This window comes from Hesperophylax consimilis, chromosome 1 (assembly GCF_061612785.1).
Source record: "Hesperophylax consimilis isolate HC1 chromosome 1, BYU_Hcon_1.0, whole genome shotgun sequence".
In the NCBI taxonomy this organism is placed as follows: Eukaryota; Metazoa; Arthropoda; class Insecta; order Trichoptera; family Limnephilidae; genus Hesperophylax; species Hesperophylax consimilis.
The window spans coordinates 5298801-5322195 of NC_142836.1; the positions used below are offsets into that span (position 1 = coordinate 5298801).

General features: G+C 33.9%; 1 protein-coding gene across 4 annotated transcripts in view; it reads right to left on the reverse strand.

Annotated features, from left to right (window-relative positions):
- Nucleotides 1–7764: 7764 nt before the first annotated feature.
- Nucleotides 7765–23395, reverse strand: part of RapGAP1 (Rap GTPase activating protein 1) — a 627781-nt gene continuing 612150 nt past the window's right edge. For 2 of the 4 annotated variants that reach the window (XM_089641478.1, XM_089641438.1), the window contains 7 exons: nt 22956–23376; nt 22198–22477; nt 14834–15196; nt 13637–13739; nt 12713–12911; nt 11892–12172; nt 7765–11329 (listed from right to left, as the gene is read on the reverse strand). In XM_089641478.1, coding sequence (XP_089497604.1) covers nt 11195–11329; nt 11892–12172; nt 12713–12911; nt 13637–13739; nt 14834–15196; nt 22198–22477; nt 22956–23376 — 1782 coding nt within the window. In that variant the 3' untranslated portion in view covers nt 7765–11194. The remainder of the gene's footprint in view (nt 11330–11891; nt 12173–12712; nt 12912–13636; nt 13740–14833; nt 15197–22197; nt 22478–22955; nt 23377–23395) is intronic. The other 2 variants (XM_089641530.1, XM_089641600.1) reach the window with 2 other exon arrangements.

Here is a 23395-nt window from a genome sequence, read left to right on the forward strand (position 1 = left end):
TTCCAAGTACATGCAGGCGATTCATTATGGAATTGAGTTCAGCGTTAGATCCTGTATTGTTGCAATGATAGGGTAATTTGAAACGAACTGATCGACTAGGTACATGGAAACATATTAACGAAAAAAGTTCAGGGGAGTTCAACAGGTTGGTAACGATTTTAAATAAATAAAATAGGTCTGAACAAATTCTTCTTTCTTTTAATGTATCGAGTCCCAATAATTGTAACAGAGAGGGGTAATTAATGTTTTCGATGAATATTCCCAATTTAAAATTAATATAACTCAAAAATTTATATTGGACTCGCTCAAGGGAATTCTCATGTACACTGTAGTAAGGACTCCAAATGGTGGTGTTAAATTCTAGTTGGGAGAGTGGTTTATTTATGCTAGTTGGCTTCTAACAAGTGAGGTGTAAAGTAATTTGACAGTTTTTAAATTTTTTAAATCCTTTGAAATCCGTAAGACAAATCCTAACATTTACATTGCTTTACTGGTTATATTATTAATATGTTTAATGAATGTTAATTTAGTGTCAAAGGTTATACCAAGGTGTCTTATTTCATCAACAGATAATAAAGTGTGATTATTGAGAAAGTAGGTGAACAACAATGGGTTTTTTTCTGTGGAATCTCATAAGTTGACATTTTTTTTACATTAAGAGTTAATTTGTTTTTAAGACACCAATGAGAGTGGTTTATTTATGACACCAATCGTAAAAGCTATTAATATTAGATTGAAGTGTTCGACAGTCCTCGATATTGTCAATAATTCTATATATCTTCATATCATCAGCGAACATTAAAATGAGAACACGGGTGAATATGTTTGTTACGTCGTTAATGATTAAATTAAAAAGTAAAGGACCAAGATGCGAACCCTGGGGTACGCCACTGGTAGCTTCGAACATGTAGGATAAGTGATCATTAATACAGACAGGAGAGTGGTATATTTATGCAGACAGTTAACTGAAGCCTACGAAAGTAACTCTTAACCAAGATAAAAGGTTTCCATTAAAGCCGAGTTAAAAAAGTTTATTAATGAGGATTTTATGGCAGACCTTATCAAACGCCTTACTGAAATCGGAATATATAGAATCAACTTGTTGTTTGTTGGCAAGTGCATTAGAAATGAAATTTTCATATAATGTTAGGTTAGTCAAAGTTGATCTGCCAGAGATAAAGCCGTGTTGACAAGTTGCGATACAAGAGTTTACAAAGAAGCAGATTTTCTTAAGAATCAATTTCTCAAAAAGTTTAGGTATAGACCAGTGGTCGGCAAAGTGCGGCTCCGGAGCCGCATGCGGCTCTTTGGCTCCTTGAGTGCGGCTCTGGCACAAATATCCACGGCCAGCAGGTATCAGCAGGTTTCAGGAGTTAAAAACAGCAGAGCGACCTTAGCATTCGTCAAAAATCCTCTTAATGCTACGATAACTGAGTTGACATTTTTTCCTTTTGATATTGACATTGACATTGGTAACTTTGAAATACAATTGTAGAATTTAAAAAACAAGGAAATATTGAGCTCTAAATTTCAACGTCTTTGTATTGGTTTTGAAATATTGGAGAAAAACAAATGTGATCTTAGTTCATAACACAAGTGGTCTGCGTTGAAAGACCCGGAGAAGGAAGACATGATCATTTTCAACGTCTGGAATCAATCTCATGATTAGCTGAAAAAACTCGCGTTTGCTTTTCTTTCGCTTTTTGGTTCTACATATTCATGCGAACAATCTCTTTCAAGCATGAACTTTATCAAGAGTAAACTGAAAAGTCGTCTTATTGATGACAACCTGGAATCATGTCTAAAATTAAAAACAACAACATACAAACCTGACTTACTGAAAATTTCCAAGGAGATGCAATGACATTGTTCGCATTAAGGACGAGTTGTTTCGGAGGATTTGAACAATTCATCAAATTTCAATGTTGATTTCCGGGTTCTGTGAAAGCCCTATTTAAGTTCTGTTATTATATCAGTATAGGGTAGTTGCTTGACAGAACTGAAATAAAAACATAACTTGAAAAAATCTTTCACAGAACCTGAAAATTAACTTTGAAATTTGAAGAATTGTTCAAATTCTCCGAAACAACCCGTCCTAAGTGTTTGTCAGTCATTGTCAGTATTTAAATTTATGGATACCTTACTTTCATATTATTGTTTATCAACGAATAAATTATTATTAATTGTGAAATCAAGTTTTTTTCAGTGTTCCCGTAATTTAATGAAGGTCTAAAATTATAATAAAGGTTTAGTAAATTAAAAAACAGATTTGGCTCTCATAATTTTTTTTTTAACTTTGTAATAAACATATTTGGCTCTTTGGCCAATAAGTTTGCCGACCACTGGTATAGACGATTGAATACAGATAGGCCGATAATTTTCAACAAAGGATTTATCACCACTTTTAAATACAGGAGTTAGGTAGCAGTTTCCATATTTGTGGAAAGTGTCCTGTGGAGAGTGACTTGTTAAACAGTATATTAAGCGGAACAGATAAACTTTGGACACAATTCTTAAGTAAGATGGAAGGAATCTTATCAGGTCCCGAGCTTGTTTTGGGTTCAAGTGATTTAATACAGACTATAATGTCTTCAATATCAATGTGTATTTGCGATAAGTGTAAATTTATATCCGAATTGAAGTACGGAATTAAATCATCTGGAATATCAGGTTCATACACGTCCTTAAAGTAATCAGCAAACATGTTAACAATTTCATAAATTTTTCTGGAGCTGTTTTGTCTGTAACGTATATTAGCAGAAATACCAGCATCATTGTTTTTCATTGATTTTGTGTATTTCCAAAAGTATTTTACATTATGAAGTATCGTGTTCTCAACCGAATTAATGTAATTTTTATAACATCTTTGGTCATTTTTTTTGCAATCTCTTCTAATATTGTTGAATGCCATATAGTTGGGAATGGTTCTGTGTTCTTTATATTTTTTATGTTTTTCTTTTTTAATAACTGAATTAATTCTTTGCTGAACCATATCGGATACTTTGTACTTTATGATGAATTAGAGGAATTGTGTCGGAAATGATACTATTCAGTTGAGAGTAAAATAGTTCTATGCTATAGTTGAGATCACCTTCCTTGAGAACAGACCAATTTACTTTGTCAAGTGCATGATTAATGTCCTGGTAATTAGCATTAATGAAATTACGACTACAATTTTTAATTAGGGGGTCACACTCTATTGTATTAGGTACTAGTATTGTAAGTTGAGGGTGGTGATCAATTGGGTCAAAGGATTCGTCTGACTCATAGACTTTTATATCCTCATCAGTAGAAAAAATTAAATCAAGTATCCGATTACTGCAATTAGGCACATTGTTACATTGAAATATACCTAAATAGTTCGACATGTCTAAGATTTCTCTCTCGCACGCCGTTAATGGTAAGTAATCGAAATCATTAAATTTACAATTAGGTAGGTTATAATCACCGCAAATTATAATATTGTGATTAGGGTGGTTAGATTTGAGTAGCTCGACATCTTCACAGTGATTTTTATACATTATTATATTGAAATTTGGTGGAATATATAATATGATAGTTTTTTTGGATTTATCATTTAACATTACAAAAATTTGCTCAACATCATTGTTTTTGTTTTTTAATAATTTCGATGAATTTTTATTTATTTACTGCTAGGTATCAGGACGCCTCCTCCTTTTGATTTGGAACTGGTGTTCCGATTTCTGTCAACTCGGTAGATACCTACTGTGGTTAGGTAGACCGAGCTCCGCTGAGTATATCGATGGTTCCAGCCAGGTCTCAGAGAGTATGATGATGTCCTGTGTGATGGTGGGTGCATTAGTTCTAAAGTCGCTGAGTTTAGTCCGAAGTCCCCTGACGTTCTGGTAGAAGACGTAACGTGGCGCGGTTATAAGTTTTTTGGTATATTGGTTATAATTTTAGGTCTATTGTTGATATATTTAATAATTAAATTATTTTCTCCCTTGCTTTTTCGATCCTCCAGCTCCTTCCACAAGTTTTGTACTTCTTGCCGTTGAAGTATTGTTAGGTCGTTCTTGGTCTTGATAATTATATTTCCATACGGTATTCCTTTTTTCTGTAGAACAGTTCTGGCTTGATATTTATCGGACAGTTCGACCTTGATGGGGCGTGTTTTATTAGTAGTAGGTAGTTGTAGTAATAAAAATTGGACAATTTAAATGGTGCCGTTTTCTTTAAAATCATCTCAAGAACGCTGTGGTAGTAAGTAGGACTAAAACTAAAATAAAACGTTATATTTCAAAAGTACTTACCTACCAATATATTATTATAATATTGGTATGTATTCAAAATATGTATATATATATTATTGTAATATTTAGATTGGGCGCGCAAGGCAGTCAAAATTTTGGGGAGCCAATTCTTGCAAATCATAATAAAATGAAAGTTTACGTTCCTCTTCAGTCTTCAACATGCTCTAAATCAGTCATTCTCAGTCTACGGGACAAAAAAGATTGGAGACCTCTGATGTAAATTAATATGATAAATTTGTAAATAACATGAAATTTCGACGTAGGAGTTTCATTTCTTGAGGTCTCTTTCTATTCTAGACTATTTCAATTTTGAATTAATTTTTAATCGTAAAAAAATATTTCGCAATCAAAGTAAAGGATCCATATTAGTAGTAAGTGGTGGCAAGTGACATGATTGATACTCACTTACGATAAATCAGGCTGGATCTGTTAACCAGTCAAATTAATTGATTTACTGAAGCTGGTTGGGTAGCTCGCATTTCTTCAGCTCGATTCAAAAAATTTTACAAACTGTTTTTTTTTTTTTTTTTTTCATAATTTGACTTTAGATCACTTTTCAAAAGTGGGTTGAATTGCCACTGTCCTGGGTTACCATAAGTGGCGGCTCTTCTATGGAGGTCATTTGGTCAATCACCTCCCAAAAATATGCTGCAATATTATTAAATTAAAAATGGATTTATCAAACTACCCGATTATTAATTTAGCTTTAAATATTCGTGCGGATTCGTACAGTAATAGAGGGTTCCAGTGGCATCTAGCGTCCAAATGAAAAGCTATTGAATATACCAACTGTGGGCCCATTTAAATTTTGTCCCCCAAGTTGCCGTGGGACTTTTATTATATTCCTACTTGGTAAATTTTTTTGTATAAATAATATTTTATTTCCTAATTTTTTATGTAAAACTGCACAAAAGTCGCAACTGCTCCTAACCGTTTGGAGACGGTGAAACTATGGCATCCCCAATCGGGGTATGTTGTGATGCTGAAGGTTGTGAAGAGGGGAAGGAGATGGGGAAGAAGAAGGTGGAGGGAGTACCTAGCTATTCAGATCTGGTCACTAAACACGGCCAAAGCCATTTCAAGAATCGTTTCAATTCTGAATGTTGGTCTTACACCAAGGCGATACTGAGAGTATCTTCCACTCTGTAACGTGCCGCATATATATTATTTACATAAAGTATTTTTATTATTTTTAATGAGTAAATTGTGAAATAACACAAAATTATCAAATAAAATTTACACATGCCGGGATTCGAACCCACGACCTCCAGCTTGCTGGTAAAGAGCCTTACCGCTCGACCACGGAGGCCGTAGGATTCTGTTAAAATAATAGTTAATTCTTCCTACAAAACAACTTTTGACTGTCTAATATGGATACCTTATCGTGATAAAAAAAACTGTTGGTACACAAAAACTAAATGTAAAAGAAGCAAAGAAAAATTACGATAATCAATAAAGATAAAGCCGGAATTTCAGTATTTTTTCACTAGGCTTAAATTTAACTTGCCACGGCTCCTCTTAGAGGACAACTTGATAGATGTAAATATCCAGTTACTCTCTGTTAAGAGCCCTTGGTATCTAGCACGGTCGATCATTAAAGGATTTATCGATGATGTCGATAACTTGTTATCACTCCCGAGCATGACTCCAGATCTCTAACTTATAGACAAAGTTGAATAAATTAAGAATATTTAGTCGTTGTGAACTATTTATTGTTTGTTCGTCGGCGAACTGCAGTCATGCTTGGGAATGATGACAAGTTACCGACATTATCGATAAAATATTTAACGATCGACCATGCTAGATACCCTGATAAGATAAGCCTAGCGATACCATTCCTAAATTTGGTATATCCGGCTACCGGGCCATAACCAGATGACAACATTAGTTTATGAAAACATTGGAAATCACCTTACCAACATATAACATTTCATAAACCCAAACCATTCCAGTCAAACTATGTTTCCACACATCAACCTTTAACACATCATTCACAGATGGCCACCGAACAAAATTTATTTATTTGCAAAAACAGTATAAACCAGAACTTTGCAATATCGGTAATTAAAAATTACAAAAAAGTGAATAACAAATACATTTACAAGTGGGACAAAAAAAAAGTATCAAATGTAGGTTTACAATGCTAAGTCTTGAATAATAATATTTCACGTATACGTTGTAGGACATGTGGAAAATATCCATATTTCCTGCGAGGCAGTTAATTAACCTAGTGATTCTTCCCAAGGGCATCACCATTGGTAAGTTCGTTCTGCACCTAGGAAGAATCAAAAGCCTGTGTTGGCGGCCTCGCGCAAAATTATCCGGGACATAGAATCCTATTTTAGCCAAAATGTCTGGTATTGAGACTAAACCGTTTAGAAGCTTATACGCCATCAGGAGTAATGCAACATCCCTTCTGGAACTAAGACTGCATACACCCAGCATTCCCGTGTTAAATGCTGTTGGAAACAGCCATGGGTAATAATCAAACTCTCTCATGTAAAGGTATCGTAAAAATTTCTTTTATATCTTCTCGACCATTAGTACATAGACAGTGTCCTCTGGCCTCCATACCTGATCTCCCCAGACATACCATCACTGGACAAACTAAATCCATAGAAAATCATTTCTCAGATTTTGTATCTCATGACACCATCTGTATATTGCTACATTAACTATTTTAAATGCTATAAAATAAAAACAGACTAAAGAGCTATGCAGTTTATGTCAAACGATGTCACTATCTATCGAACTCTAGCACATTGTAACAAAACATTTCTTGGATAGAATAATTATTTCAAATTGAGTCTCCTTTGTGAGTAAAATAAAAAAATGTATCTATTTTTTATAGTGAAACTTATACCATTTTAAAAACAGAATAAAACGAGCTGTTTTTTGCCATAACATGCCCTCCAGGTCAGGGTGGTACATTTTTTTACAGTATAAAGTCAAAATGAAATATTTTTTTCTATTAATTTATGACAAAAATATTTTGTTTTCCCTACGTAAAGCTCATCTACTTTATTTTTGGATTGTGATCAATAGCAGCATTATTCAGGATTACAGGATACAGATTGTAAAATATGAAAATTTGTAGTTGTGGCATTAACAGAAGTGACCAAAGTTGTAGATTTTCCCTAAATTTACACCTTCGAACCTAGATTTTTTACCGAGGTCATATTATACGAGATATTCTGATTAGTCACGAGCTGGCCCTTATGATATTACTCCTTGAAAGGTTGGCGTCGAATTTTGGGACACGTTGTATGTATAAGATGATAAATGAAAACATAAACATTATTATTTTTTGTATAATATAGATTTATTTTATATTGATAACATACAATCTAACAATTGTTTGACAATTACTCATTTTTGGTTAAACAATAATATCTATTTTCAATTATAATAATATTAGTGTCACTCTAATCAGAAAATTGCAGTTGTATTTTCTTTATGTTACATAGATATTAATTTATTCTTAGCACAAATAACTAAGAAATGGGTAATATTATGAATACAAATCAATAAGATTTTGGGGAATGTTAACTTTGGTATCATATTTGTTGATTCTTATTAATTAAAAACATATCAAGTAAACATCCGTACTACAATTAAAACAGAGACCGCGAAAGTTTCTTAAATAAACTAAGTTTCAATTAAAACAATAAATAGATTTGGCTGATATTTAAACATACTAAATAAACTTGGAAAAATTAACCATATTATCTTAAATTACACTGAAAACTAAAATGCATAGTACTTATGTGAAATCTAATATAAATTATTAAGATATTATACAAAGTCATACTGATCAAGATGTCGTTATTAAGCGCTAATATAATATATAAATATATAAAAATACTAAAAATATTTTACAGCTTAAACAAATAACTTATCGAAAGTTGAGAAGACATGGTTCTGTTGGAGAGTTATTGTTGAAATAATTTACAGCTTAAACAATAACTTTTTAGAAGAGTTGAGAAGACATGCTTTTGTTGGAGAGTTACTTCAACAATAACCCTCCAACAGAACCATGTCTTCTTATCGAAAGTTGAGAAGTTCTGTTCGAGAGTTTTTGTTGAAATAATTTACAGCTTAAACAAATAACTTATTAGAAGAGTTAAGAAGACGTGGTTTTGTTGGAGACTTACTTCAACAATAACTCTCCCACAGAACCATGTCCTCTTATCGAAAGTTGAGAAGTTCTGTTGGAGAGTTATTGTTGAAATATCTCGAGGATCAGCATGTTCTCGATAGTGAGAAGTTTTTATTGAGATTGAAACCAAAATTAATTAGGCCACAAATTAATTTACATGAATTTAAACAGACAAGTTGAAGTCTGCGTTGGATTTCAATGAGCAAGGTGGTTAATTTAGTCCTCAAAATTGATAAAGTGGGATTGCTTTTTTAAATTACACTATTAGGTTTGTGGTAGATCAAATAATAATAATAATTTTTAAAACCTTGTCAGTCTAGAGGGAGACAGAGAAATACAGGAAGACACAACATTACCATTATATTATACACATGCATGTATACAATCGACCTTGGGAAAAATCACCAGTAGCCACAAATCCAAGATGTCCACACATGTTATGAAAGAAGGTTAGAGAAAGGTCTGACAATATCTGCAGTACTAACATACAATACAGGTTTACAATAGGTTCAAGTAGATTCAGTAATAATATATATATATAATACATACTTAGATTTTATTAAGCTCGTGTGTTTTCATTCAAGAGAAGCATAAAAGATTTGAATATGTAGGTGATTTGTTGTCGTTAGTGTGAGGATGAAGAACTGGACTTTAATATGACATTAATTGAAATCCACACAAATGTTGTAAAATGCTGTAGATGATTGTGCTATTCAAACATTTAGTGGGTCAAAAAATAATCTATCGATTTTCTTATGATTTAAAAAGTGATATTTTACATTTGCACTAATGAGTTTGTAAAACATAACATTTCGTATTGTTTAAAAATCATTTAACCATGATTGAAACAGTGGCTTCTTTTATTTAGATATGAATAAATATATAATATATATTTTAAGAGCATAACTACGTAATATATTTATATTTTAGTTCACAGAATATTAAAGGCAGGTCTAGATAGATAATAATTACAGTACCTATGTATATGAATAAAGAGTTTAAACAGATGTATGAAGTCAGACAATTAGTTTTCTTATAGAATTATTTCATCTAACAAATAATTTAATGTATACATTTTATATTATAATACTAGAATCATAAGTCATTTATCAAATTATGAATTGACATCAAAACCTCTGATTTGGTTAAGGCGTAATAACAACATTAATATAATCAGAGTTAATTTTTCCTGATATCGTCTTTTCATTTTATGGCAAAATCATGTTTTATGTTCAGAAGACCAAGTGAACTGGCATGACATTTTTTCATGGTACAAGGTTTATTTAATATGTTTATCTAGTTTCGAGTAATGGGTGCATGTTTTGTGCAACAACCATAATTTAAGTGTTTCTTAGAAGATACAGAAACCTTTGGAATAATTCAACCAAGTGTTATTTTTTTTATCTATATATTTGAATGGCATGCTAACATTTATAATTTCTTACTTTTGATGGTAATATTATATTCTTAGTTTGTAGAAATATTTATTAACAGTAAATATATTGTGTATAAGAATAGTAGATTTACTTAAAATCTTTAAAAACTTTTTATGTATAAATATTTACAGCATTTTATTGTTTTACCTACAGTATTCAAAGGATCATAAGATGATCGTATTTGGGCGGTCACTGTCACTGTACTGTCACTGTACTGTCACTGTCACAGGCTAATATCTACTTATTTTAGAATTACCTATTCCAGAAGTTTTCTTATTGTGCGACCCATTAAATGCATTGTAACTTCTCATTACTGGTTTAAATCTACACACATTACTTTCAATAATACACATAAGCTAGTCCTAAGACAAATCAAAACAAAGTGAAATAATCAAAGATGGCAGCAATTTATTAAGCAAACATCCAGATAGGTAGGTACTAATAATTTAATCTAAACAGCATGTTCACAATCTACTGTGATAAATACCTACTATCTTGCATTTGAATAGTTCATAACATTTAACATATATTAAAATAGACGTTTTGAGTGCTTTTCAAAGTGCCAAAGTTGTCCACACCGAGATTTTGACAAAGTTATATCAAATTTCAAGAATATTCGGTAAACACCTTGAAAAATTAAAGATATTATTATGTCTGGGATAATCTCCTATGAATAGGCCAAATAGACTTCAACGACTGATTGATAGATGATTGTGATGAAGGAGTAATAGTTGAACAATGCAGATATTTTTCAAAATAACAATGTAACTTATTAGTTTATGTCCTTTGATTTGTAGATAAAATTATAGAATCTATTTCTTTACACCAACCAACACAAAGTAAGGTAAATTAAAGCTGCATTATCTAACAAAATAATGCTTTAATATGGATCATAAAATAAATCTAATATAAAACAGGAAAGATGATTTATTTAAAATACTAATAATACTTAATACTAATTAATATTTAAACCAAAATAAATAAGCATGTAACATAATAATATATACAATGTTCACTGATGACAATATGGGAAAATGGTAACATTACCCATCATTACTAGTTCCTTTAAATGCACAAATACTATACCTGTTAAGGTAAATTGTTCAGAATCATTCGATAATTGCATTTTCAATAAAACTTGATGCTTTCTTTTCAGTGAAGAATATCCATGATATAGAGTAGATTGCAACCAATACTCTAGTCATATGTAGATTCTTCACAAAATAAATGTCTCAGATAACCAAATGCATGATTTCTTTAAAATTCACAAGTCACATAGTGTTCATGATTTATTTGTTCCACCAGTTAAGATGTCGGGCGATGCCTCATGCGGTGTCTTCGCAGCCGGTGTACTCCTTGAGGAGATCTCGTAACCTGTTGATTTCTTTAGAAGAAGCCGACAGTTCCCCCTGGAGAGTCAGTTCTCTCTCTCGGAGATTCTTGATGTCTCGTTGGCATGTCTGCAATGAACAAAAACATCACAATTATTAAAATAAATCACACATTTTCGAATGCAAATGAAAGAGAGAAGAGACAGATAGATTTAGATAAAATAAGAATGTGGCCAAAGGGTGATATATCATCCCTGGGATTTACTTACAGGGACCATTGCCGGGGATGTAAGAGGGTGGCGGGGGCAATATAAAGGTGCTGAATAAAAGTTGCTAGCCAAATTATTTTAAAACATTTTTCCGCTTGACTTTAAAACAACCAATCATGTATTTTCAACAATATTTTTACAAGAAAACATACAAAATGATTATTACAACTGATTGATTTTCAAGACAGTTGTTTTTCAGCTATAAAAATATCAGTTCTCAAATATTTTGCAACAATTTCATTGTTATTACATTTCACTTGTATTACCCAAAATCAGGGGGCGGTGGGCCTTATAACTATGGACAATTCTGATTCTGACGATGGATTGTGCTTTAAAAAGATGCACTGCTGAAGTATCCACTGCCAAAACTCAGATTTAGATTGTGATAAAGTATGTATTTACTCATGAGTAGTTTTACATACCACATTCTGCCTCAACAGGTCCAGCTTATCACACTTGAGGCGGGCCACCTCCTGGCGCAGTGCCTCGGCCTGCTGAGCGCACAGGTGCGGGGAGCAGGCTAACGCCCCCGACTCGGCGTGCGTGGTGAAGGTGGGCAGGGAGTCGGAGGCGGACCCGCTGAGCGTGGCGGAGGGGCTCTCGGCGCACAGCGAGCAGGCCTTGGTGGTGGCCTCCGCCGAGGACATGGACTCCAAACCTGTGTCCGAGTCTACGTACACTCCTCCACCTAGAATTTGGACAACTTCGCATTGAATTATGGATTTCTCGCTCTACTGACTTATCTTGTTGCTAATACAATTCTACAGGGTTATCTGCGCAGGTGACCAAGAGAGGAGCCAAAGAACAAACGACTTCTTGTATCCAAAATATCTAAGCACAGTAGCGACTCTTTCTTCTACATAGATAAGTGTGAGGATCTGTATATTCTAACTAAATATGGAATGATGAAATACCTATGTAAATTTAATTCTGTGGCTTAAAATATCAAAGTCCAGATAGAAAAAGTTCTTAACAATGTAAACATTGACTGTTTTATCACAAATAGTATGGCTATAAAGTAATACATATATATATTTATGCATGTGAGTACAAACATAGTCTTAACTAACACTAGTAATGATTGACTTTGGTATTTTTAGCATTAGTTCTTTTTAAGAATAATTACAACCATAAGTAATAATATTTAATATTTGGCTAATTTATATAGCGCCGTTTTTGTGAGAAATCACCTCAAGGGCGCTGTGATGATGGTGGAATGTAGTACGAAATAAATGAAACTCACTCATAGGTTCAAGATCTATGCTGTTGAGGCTGGAGTCATCGCTGGCCTCGGAGAGGGGTGGGGGGGCGGGGGCCGAGGGGCGTACTGCCCCTCCCCCCAACTCGGGGCTGCTGCCCCCCGACACTGATTTACACTTCAGGCCCCCCGACGTGCCATTACTGAATGATCCGCTGCCGAGGCTCGATTTTGATCGTCCACTCTGTAAAAATACAACAAAAATTAACATCAAATTTTATAACATCTTTATAATTTTTTTTTTCAGATAAACTGATGTTTCAAAGTTCAATAGCTCATGATGAAAATGATTTAATGAGGTGAAAATAGATGGATTAACCTATAAATTTAAGACAGTAGTGTGAAATTTTTTTTTTTTTTTGTAAATCAGGATAGTTTACTAAAAAAGTTGGGAATAGATAGGTACCAAAAAATAATAAAAATATTAATTCCGGTTGTGTAACTGTCCGTGCAACTCTGGTTCAATTAACTCAGATTTGCTTTTTTAATTTAAATCAGTTCCAATTTTGAAAGAATTCAGACAAGCGATAAAGTACCTAAGTAGGTACCGATAATATAATATTTTTAACAGAAAATTATTTTAATTGTTATTTTAAAATATGAGCTGATTTGTCAAGAATTGAGACTATCCCGTAATTTTTCACGGGTCTGCACTAGTAATATTGTATTCTTGGATTCAAGATCTCTACAGCATCTATAAATTTAAAAATATATTGTTTTGTTGAAGGAATGAATTAACATTTTGACGAGAGGTTTAAAGAAAAAACCTACATCTTGTCTATGACATCAGTACAGTGACTAACAAGATAAAACGTAATAAATTGTATTGTGGTAAACTTGTAATCGCGAGGAACAGTAGTTGAAGTAGGAAGGAACAAGCGTCATGGGTATTAAAAGATTAACACTTACATTAGGAGTGGGTGTTTCCTGAATGCTGGGTTCTTTGGATTTTTTGCTTGTGAGTGTGCCATGTCTGTTTTCGCCAGACAAATTGGTATCCACACTCTGAGATCTGTAAACAAAGAGGAATATAATTAGAATAATTCAATTCTTACAACATTTTTGTATTATTAATGATGGCACGGTAAATTAATGATAAATAAGTTGGGTTGGAACAAAGTTGGAATACCTTTTTATAAATTTATCTCTCGCTATTTTAAATTGAACATCTTTTTTTGCCATTCGTTTACGTTAAGTACCTAACCATAAAACGAATTTACAACTACGTACGAACTGTAGTAAGTAGGTACCTAACTGCATGCAAAGGGGTGAACAAAATTACAAGGGGAATCATTAAAAATAAGAAAAAAACATTTTTACCTCAATCTGTCCCTACTTATATTTAAATGTTTTTTGGACATCAGTTTTTTAAAGCACTTATCAATGAAACTAATTATACCACTATCTAGGAACTGTAGTAGCTACTTAACTACATGAATGTATGAAAGGCAAAGGGGTAAAATAAGGGTGGGTATCATAAAAATGATCGCTCTAACTCTCATAGGTTCCCAACTAATGGGTTTTCTGTGGGGTCAAAACAATACAAAATATTTTTAGTAATGATGTAATTTTTTATAGAAGTTTGAATAACATCTCAATTTAACCAGATATAACCTGCTATTTTCGAAAATTAGATTCTTGAATCTGCGGAACGGTTGCTTAGCTCGTAACCGGTAACATATTTGTTGAAACATTATCAAAATACCTCAATTCTGGGTCGCTATATATATGCAATATCGAAAAATTACCATGCCCTTCTAGTTCTACTACCGTTTACTTCTACGCAAGTATTTCTGTAATTTAAAACGGTTGAGAATGACATAATGTTGGCATTAGCGACAATTCAACCGCGAATTTCGATGCTTGTTAAAAACCTAAAAATTCAATCATAATCAAAAATCTATTTTCGATGTGTTCATACCTATAAACATCATTAAACATAGGAATAAATTGGGCAGGTTATAAATTTCAGAATTCACAGCACAAGAAGAAATTCCCAGCATCCCCTGTCGGGGTCGCGGTCACTTAGCTTTTCTGAAATGGGGTCGCGATCCGAAATAAATTGGAAGCCCCTGCTGTAATGTTTTAACTATAGTATCGACCTACCTGACTTTAGAGATGATTGCTTTCTTCACGGTGTCAATAAACCTTGCTCCAGCTCCTTCCGTCTTGACCCCTTCGGGTCCAGGAGAGGCTGCTCCCTCAGTCGTGATCCCCGTCACCATCCCGGCCCCGAGGAACTCCTTCGTTTTCTCCTTCAGCTCCTCGGCCAGGCTCTGCAGCAGGGAGGCTCTGGTCCTCTGTTCCAGGCGGGCGAACTTCTCGGCCTTGTAGCAGGCGTTCTCGGCGTTGATCAGCTTCGTCAGAAGGAACTCTTTGAATTCACTGCCCTTGTTGAAGACAGCGGGAGTGGGGAGTGTTGGACCGAAGAAGGGAACGTCATCTCTGGCGGTCACTGTCACCCGATACCTGAAGAGAAAGAAGTGAAAAACATTGAGGATGGGTTGTTTCACATTCAAAGGTAACATGGTCATCAAATGGACATTCAGCGTCCTTTTGTTTTTTCCCCCGTAAGGACTTTTGAAAGGTTCCCGTTAAATATCGATGCTAAGTTCGTTTCAGCTTTTGAAGAAATCGTGATCAGCAAAAGGGGACAATGACATAGTTGTTAAGCTTGTCAGCTTATTACCGTTTGAAAGAAAGCTGAAAGTCACTTAGAATCGGCGTTTAACGGGAACCTTTCAATCGTCAAAAAAACACTGAATGGCCATTTGATAACTTTGTCACACGTGAATTTCTGCGAAACAACTGGTCTAACATTGAGCCAACAAAAAATCATACTATTATGTTTCGTGAGCTGTTGCTTTTTCTGACAAGGTTAATAAAGGTTTTTTTGCTTGTTTTTTTTTCTATAAAATTAAAAGATAACTGCCGTTCTTTACGACATTAAAAGAAGATCGTGATGTTTTACACAACTTTCAAAACATTATCTGATTAAATGAATTGCTTTATTTCTGTAAAAGTCGTAAAAGTATAATCTATATTTTCATATCTGGTTTATATTATAAAAGTTTGGTTGCCTTCTCTTTGCGAAAGGTTAATTTATACCGTGAGTCACATAATACGGCTGGTTGGCTGGTTTGCCCTATGCAATGGGTATACTTTGCGGTTTATGAGGTCAGATCGTGACTCAGTACCTACCGAAATATCAAATGTAAATAGAAACTACATCATGTCAATGTGTGAAAGCGGCTTCAATGACAAAACAAATTACAGGCTTGGGTACCTACGTACACAACGCGTACAACCGCAATCATCTTAAAAATAACATACATTATATCATATAAGTACCTACCTACAGTACCTACTACCGCATAATGGCATAATATTATTGTTTTCCGACACAGGCCACGACCGCGACGTATGGGGCGTACATTTATTTACGAGACTTCCATTACGTTACTTAAAAAAAAATGACAATATTTTACTGTAACTTGAGAAAAAAAACTCCACGATTACATACGGCAAGGACGTTGTACTTTCCCTATAAAAAAGTTGACAAACATCGTAAATGGAAGTTTTACTTCCCAGATTTTTAGCCAAAGAATTTTAATGCACGTAGTACTAAAAAAAACATTTTAGTTCTAGTTCTATTTAAATTTAGGCGTTTTCTAGATTTGGTTGAGATAAATGTTGAAATAGACAAGCCGAGGAAATAAACCTGTAAGACATCGTGATTAATCCAGAAATTGTAGAAAACTGGCCGTGGGAAAACTAACTGTGGAATGACATCAGACAACAACCTCTAGCTTTGCTGTTAGTAGAAAATACTGTTAGCAGCGACACTTAACATGGAATGTGTACAAAGTACGAACTAGGTTCAGTCAATAGGTAATGGGTAGGTACTGTACTGCAAACAATACCAACATTATAACATATTGAACTTGGTGCATTTTTTTCTTTAAGGCAAAACATAATATTTTACGGGAGTGGCAACCTTGCAACTATACCAATATATAAGTCAATAAGTTACCTACATGCAATGCAATAACACATTGTTATCGTCGTTATTAAATTTTATTTCAATCTCTGTTTTATTTAATAATCAGGTATAATAATAACAAACTTTATCGCGACGCATTTGAAAACAAGGCTCGTAGTTACCAAAGCCAATTTGTCATATTCAGTTATATCCGTTTTAAACCCATGGATATTTGCCGCTAGGCCCTGCAGGTGGCTTATATTGGAATTTGATCACTTTTATTGTACACTATAAATAAATCACTCACTTGTAGACATTGTCAGACGGACGTAAGAAACAAAGGTTTTAGCTGCAGTAACAAATTTTGACAAATAAATCAAAATAATCTAATAACACGGAGAAAAATGAGTATTGCTATTTTATTAAAAATCTCTTCAAATCATTGGTAATCCGGTTAAAAACGGGGTTGCAGGCCGTTTTCTAATAAACTTATAGCAAATTTCTAAAATATAGGAAGACGTATTTATGCACCTGCATTATTTGCCTTGAGAATATACAATGACGAAATGCGGAAATATTATGATTTTTATGAACACATTTTCAGACATCATGATAATACGTTCGTTTTTTACTAAAAGTTTATTGGGAAACCTTTCAATCCATTCGTTAAGGCCTGCAATCCTATTTTTAACCGGATTACGAATAATTTGAAGAAATTCTTAATAAATTAGCAATATATTTTATTAGTAATTTTTCTTCGTGTATGCTTCCAAAAAAAAAAATTATTGGTTGGATGGTGTATAAAAATGAACAGGTGAACATTGTACTACTAACTCAAGTAATATCTCTAAGTACCTAAAGCATATTTCAGCAAATCGAAAATGCATACCTCAAAAATTGGTTTATTTATGTTCATGACTGAATGGACATGACTTTAGAAGTATTATTATCGCCTCAACACCTTATCTGATTTGATGTGTCCTTGATGCGGAATACTAAACTGTTGCTAATGTGCACGACGATGCAACAACTATTATATTGAAAGTTATCCAGACATTCACTGAACCGATTTCACAAGATTATATTGAACAAATCTGTAGAGTAAAAAGTTTTACTCCACCTCCTTGAACAAGAGCATTTATTTTTAAATCGTAATCAGTTTATAACAACCGATATCAAAACCCCGGAGGCCAGAAACTATGAACTAGAAACTAAACAACAGACTTTGATTTGTAAAATCTTTAGTTGTTGGCTGGTTGAATTTATTTAAAATGCTACAAAAACTGGTCTTATTCGTTCTAGTAATACGAGTGTGCTAAGCTTATTAGATAAGATATTGTATGTTTATTTTTTAATCAGTGTTCACAATGCTTTCCGCAATATGAATTTGTATGGAAACGGTATAAAGTGACCCATATACCGGTCAATATGACTAAGATGGTGTAACAGGTCTCTTCGGCTGAGAGCTGAGAGGAATCACTTTGTAATGAGCTACTATTGACTAATGGGCATGATGAGATCTCAAAACCGGTTGTAAACCATTGAGAAGGTGTCATCGTCTCTCTTGATGTTTGTAAACTTTGCGCGAGCTATGCATTATTAATAGATACTATTACTACTGAGACTGTTGTGTAAAAATCAAGCACGACCAAACAGATTTCTATTTCTATTGCCAAAATAATTATAATGAAAATTGGGGCAGGTACTTTCTTAGATTGATGCATATTATGCATTTGTTCTATGTATGTTGATGTTGGTACTAAACAAAAAAAAAGGATTTGTTTTTTGACAGGATAAGTGGCGGGAAAATAGTATTGGAGGGAAAATTAGTAGTGATAACAGAGAAAACATTTAATTAAAGGAGAATAAGCAAAATACAAAAATGTCAAATGTGGTATTATTACTTATTAAAAATAACCGCAAAATCATAACAATAAAAGTAAATACATAACAATATGAAATACCTACTTATAGTCCGGATTTATATACCTAGTACGGATTTGTAACGTAAGCGGAATAATAATTTTATTATCAATATTCGGAATCAGGTTACCGCGGTCGTTTATTTTGGATACGGCCCAGAAGAAATGATTTCACCAGTAAATCTTAAACAAAAAATAACGCTGACATTCCCCCATTTTATTATTAATAATCCGATTGGAAAACGAAGCAGATTCGTTGGGTATCTCCGTCTTTTGGCGAAGATGATGTTGCATTTATTTGCGACATCTCTAATAAATTTGATCAACAATAATTTTGAAACACGGCGTATCTGAAGACGGGCATACAATTTATATTTGTTATTGCCATTAATCAAAATAGGCAACAACTAGAGAAAAGATCGTTATTTTATAATAATTATCTATTCACATATTCCAAGAAGTGCATCTTGGAACACAGAAGTTATCACATACAATCTATTTGAATCGCACATAAATATGTTGTGAAGACATTATTGGAAAATCGCAATTATAAATAATTGCCCTTTTTTCACTAATAGTAATAAACTTATTGTTGAAATGTTGCCTGACGCACGGAGAAAACTTGCTGATATACAATATTAATAATTTATTAAGAATCTGGTCAAATTATTCGTATTCCTGTGAAAAACGGGACTGCAGGCCTTAAAAAAAATAATTTGTAAAACACAAATGTGTTATGAGGATGTGGGAACAAGTGTTCATAAATATTCTAATATTTTCGCATTTCGTCATTATTCATTATATTTATCAGGGATAAGCGCAGCTGCATGAAAACATGTTCCAAAATAATCTGAATATACTAATACTTTATTAGGACATGCCCTGCCATCAAGTTTTTAACAAGATTTTATAATATCAGCAATACTCATTTTCTCCGTGCGAGGACAGCTTTCAATAGTTAAAAGAAAGGTGAATTCCGCAAGATTGTAAAATTTTTATTATTTTAATACAATTATTCTTCAATTTACCTGCATCTCTGCATGGTTACATCTCAAAGATTTGTTAAAACTTATGATTTTACTGATGTTGGCTTGTTTTGTATCTAATGTATTTTGTTTTTTAACATATTCAGATTTGTGTGCAGTCGTTTGACATTTTTGTATTTTGTTTACTCTCCTTAAATTACATTTTTTCTACAACAGTCGATCTTTCAATATTACCCTAACCCTACTTTTTCATTACTAATTTTCCCTCCAAGACCGTTTTCCCGCCACTAATCCTGTCAAAAACAAATCCCTTCCACCAAAATCTTGAACATTATTACAAAATGTTTTCTTGTAGTAGTTTGCAGGAGGAACACAATCAGCTGAATAATAATTATTTCTGAAGCAGTCGTGATTTGGTCGGAGGTTGTCGGTCCGTGAATCAGAGATGGCGTCATCAACAGTTGTTTCTTAATCACTGATCTCACGTCAAAGGTTACTACATACACTTCTGTATTGCATTGTTTTCGCTTAAGGCTTGCATCATCAAGGGGAAGTCAATAAGCAGAATATCATTAATTAAATTGAAACATTCACTTTCAACAACGTAATACAAGCAAAAGGATATTATACATTATTTTTAACTCTAAAAATTTCAGAAGAAATTTAATTTTCTGATAACGCATTCAATTACAATTTTTATTGATGGATTTATAAGATTATTTTTAAAGAAATTCATAAAAAACATTTAAATTAATAAACATCGTAATTTTACTCTGTTTACTAAGAAGAAATCACAAAAAAAACTAAAATGGAAAAAAAAGAGAAATCATATATGAAAAAAAATAGAACAAAGAAGAACACATGCAATGCGATGTATTTCGTGATCCAAAAGTCTGATCATTCTTTGCTTAAATTTCAAATATAGAACACACAGTACACAGTACTATTCATCATCATTATGAAATTTTCATTTCGATCAAATGAGATGGCGATATACGAAGTCGGGCGAGTGTAAGATAGACAAAGCGCGTACTAAATGGACTAGAACCAATAACTAAAAGATACTAAGGACGGGTTGTTTTACGAAATTTGAACTATTTATCGAATATCAAGGTTTATTTTCAAGTTCTGTGAAGGTTCTATTATTATAAAATTACTGGCCAGGGGCTTCAAAAAACTGAAATAATAACAGAACTTGAATGGAACCTTCACATAACTTGTTAATCGACTTTGAAATTTGATGAATTGTTCAAATTCTGTGAAAAAAAAAGAGTCCTAAGTCAGTGGTCGACATTGGTATAAATTCAAAACTTCACGGAACGCATTTCTAGTGTGTATTATCTATTTACTGCTGAAGAAGCACCCGTGGAAATGTATATGAAATTTGTGTTTATTTTTTTGTTTATTACGACAGAGAAAGTAATGCTTTTTATCATTATAATTAATCTTAAATAAGAAATCACTAAAACGATCGGTAATGTCTTGTAAAAAAGATAGAATATGGAGGAAGTACTTGTTCGTATTAGAATAATATGAAAGTTGACACCGATTTATCATCTTAATCCGTGTTTTTGTCAACATATAAATATCACAATAATATATGTAAAATCAAGAAAGAAAAAATGTATCATCTGTTATGAAAATATCAATTAAGGAAACGCCAACGTGCAGTGACGACAAAATTAACATCCTTGAAATATAAATAGTACCTACCTACAGAATTTATAATTATTAATGGAGAAGGTTCCACGAACATATTTAATTATCTTTATCGAAGACTCGCTGCTCTGTAGTTTCCTGATTTTAATTTCAAAATGGTATTGTATGCGATCAATATTTTAAAAATACCAACTTCGGCTGTGATTCCATCTATCTGTCTGTAACTCCGGTTCAATGAACTCTAGAACATATGCTTTAAATTAAGCGTCATTTAAAAATTGGAAGTGTTTTGGAGAATTCAGACAAGCGATAAACTACCAACCGTTTAATTTTACCGTTTTAAAAATTGGAACTGATTTGTGGAGAATTCAGACGTCCGCATTAGTTTTTTTTATTAAACGAGTAATAAATTATTATTCTTATTAAACTTTTTTCTAGTTTAAAATTAAAAAAAATATGTAAAGTAAACTTCAACGATCCATAGCTCGTGATGGAATGGACATTGGGACCTTGTAAAAAATTATTGCATTGACAAGCGCCCCTGAGGTGATAACTCACAAAAGCGGCGCTATAAAAATTGTCCAATATTTATTTATTTATTTTATTACAGACAGAATTGTTTGCGAAAAGAGGTGCCATTTTAATTTACGCCATAGCACACCATTTGAGAGCTTTTATTGAGGTATTTCTGCTTCATAGCTGATATAAATACATGTTTTTAACTAAGAGACTGCAAGAAACGTTCGGAGGCTGTTTGATAAAATTGATCCAGAAAGGAAAAAGGGATGAAAATGAAGATGTTTTGAACCATACCTAACTATTACAAAAATGAACCGAGGACAACGACAAGGATGCACGGAGGCATCTAGTCAAAGTAAGTCTAGGAAAAGGGTATGAAAATTACGATGTTTTGAATCCTACCTGGTGTTGGAGGTGTTGGGATCAATAGGCTGCACCACAATGAACGCGTGCAGGAAGTGCGAGGCGATCATGTCAGGGGAGAAAGGAGTGTTGTCCTCCTGGAAGACCAGCGCCACGATGTCATTGCCGATGTGCCTTTTCCTCTGCAGCTGCTGCGGGTCTCCTTCGGTGTATGGCAGCATAGTGGACACGTGGAACATGATCTCACGGTCTTTGAACACCTCGTAGATGGCCTGGTCGCCCGTGTGCCCGTTGTGGATGTCCAGCCCGCCGCGGTATCCTTCACAAGCCGAAAAACAACCATAATTAGTCTTTTGACGAAGACCCTTGATAAAATATTTTGATGAAGTCTTTTGAAGTAGTCCTTTGAAGAGTTATTTTTTATGTGACACCCCACAAGAGCGCCCCTGTCTGTACAGTGTGAAGAGAGGGGAACTATATCGCCACCCGATTGGCGTGTTAAATTTGTGAGGCGGGTTAAGGCGGTAAATAGTTAATAGGTGATTTTAATAAGTTTTGAAGAAGTATTTCAAAGAAATTTGTTTTCGGAGACTTGATTTGAAGAAGTTAATCGAAGATAAATTTTAAGGAAGCATCTATAAGAAGAGTTTGTAAAATGTTTTAGTAGGAGCATCCTTACCTAGAAATGTGAAGTAGTCTTTTGATAGAGTCTATGCTATGAGTATAATTGATCATAAGCGATAAGCGAAATATTGAAAAAATATATAAGTTGATCTAGCAAAGCCTAAAACACGTACCTTTGTGGTCTTTAAGTTGTATCCTTTGTCCCAGCACATCCAGGAACTCTTCAAATGCCGGCGAGGTGCCCGCATTACAGAAGAGCTCCTCTTCCGTCGTCTGGCCGAACCTCTGATACATGACACCAAACTTGAAGTTGGTGACCAGCACGTGCTCATCGTAGCTGGCGATCAGCGAGGAGGCCTTTGGACAGAGGACGGGCGTGAAGTTGTCCACGGTCAGGCGCTCGTTGAGGATGCGCGCCATCTTGGCAGGCGAGGGCGCGTGGCCGATGCAGGCGGAGGGGATGAGCTCGTGCATGGTGCCGGTACGGAGACGTAGCAGGATGCGCGTGTGCTCCTGGCTCGCCACGTTCTCCGCCTTGATGGACAGCACCACGGGGCCGAGGGCATCGTCGTGACCCACCAGATCCGAGTGTTCCTGGAGACAAATAAAACAA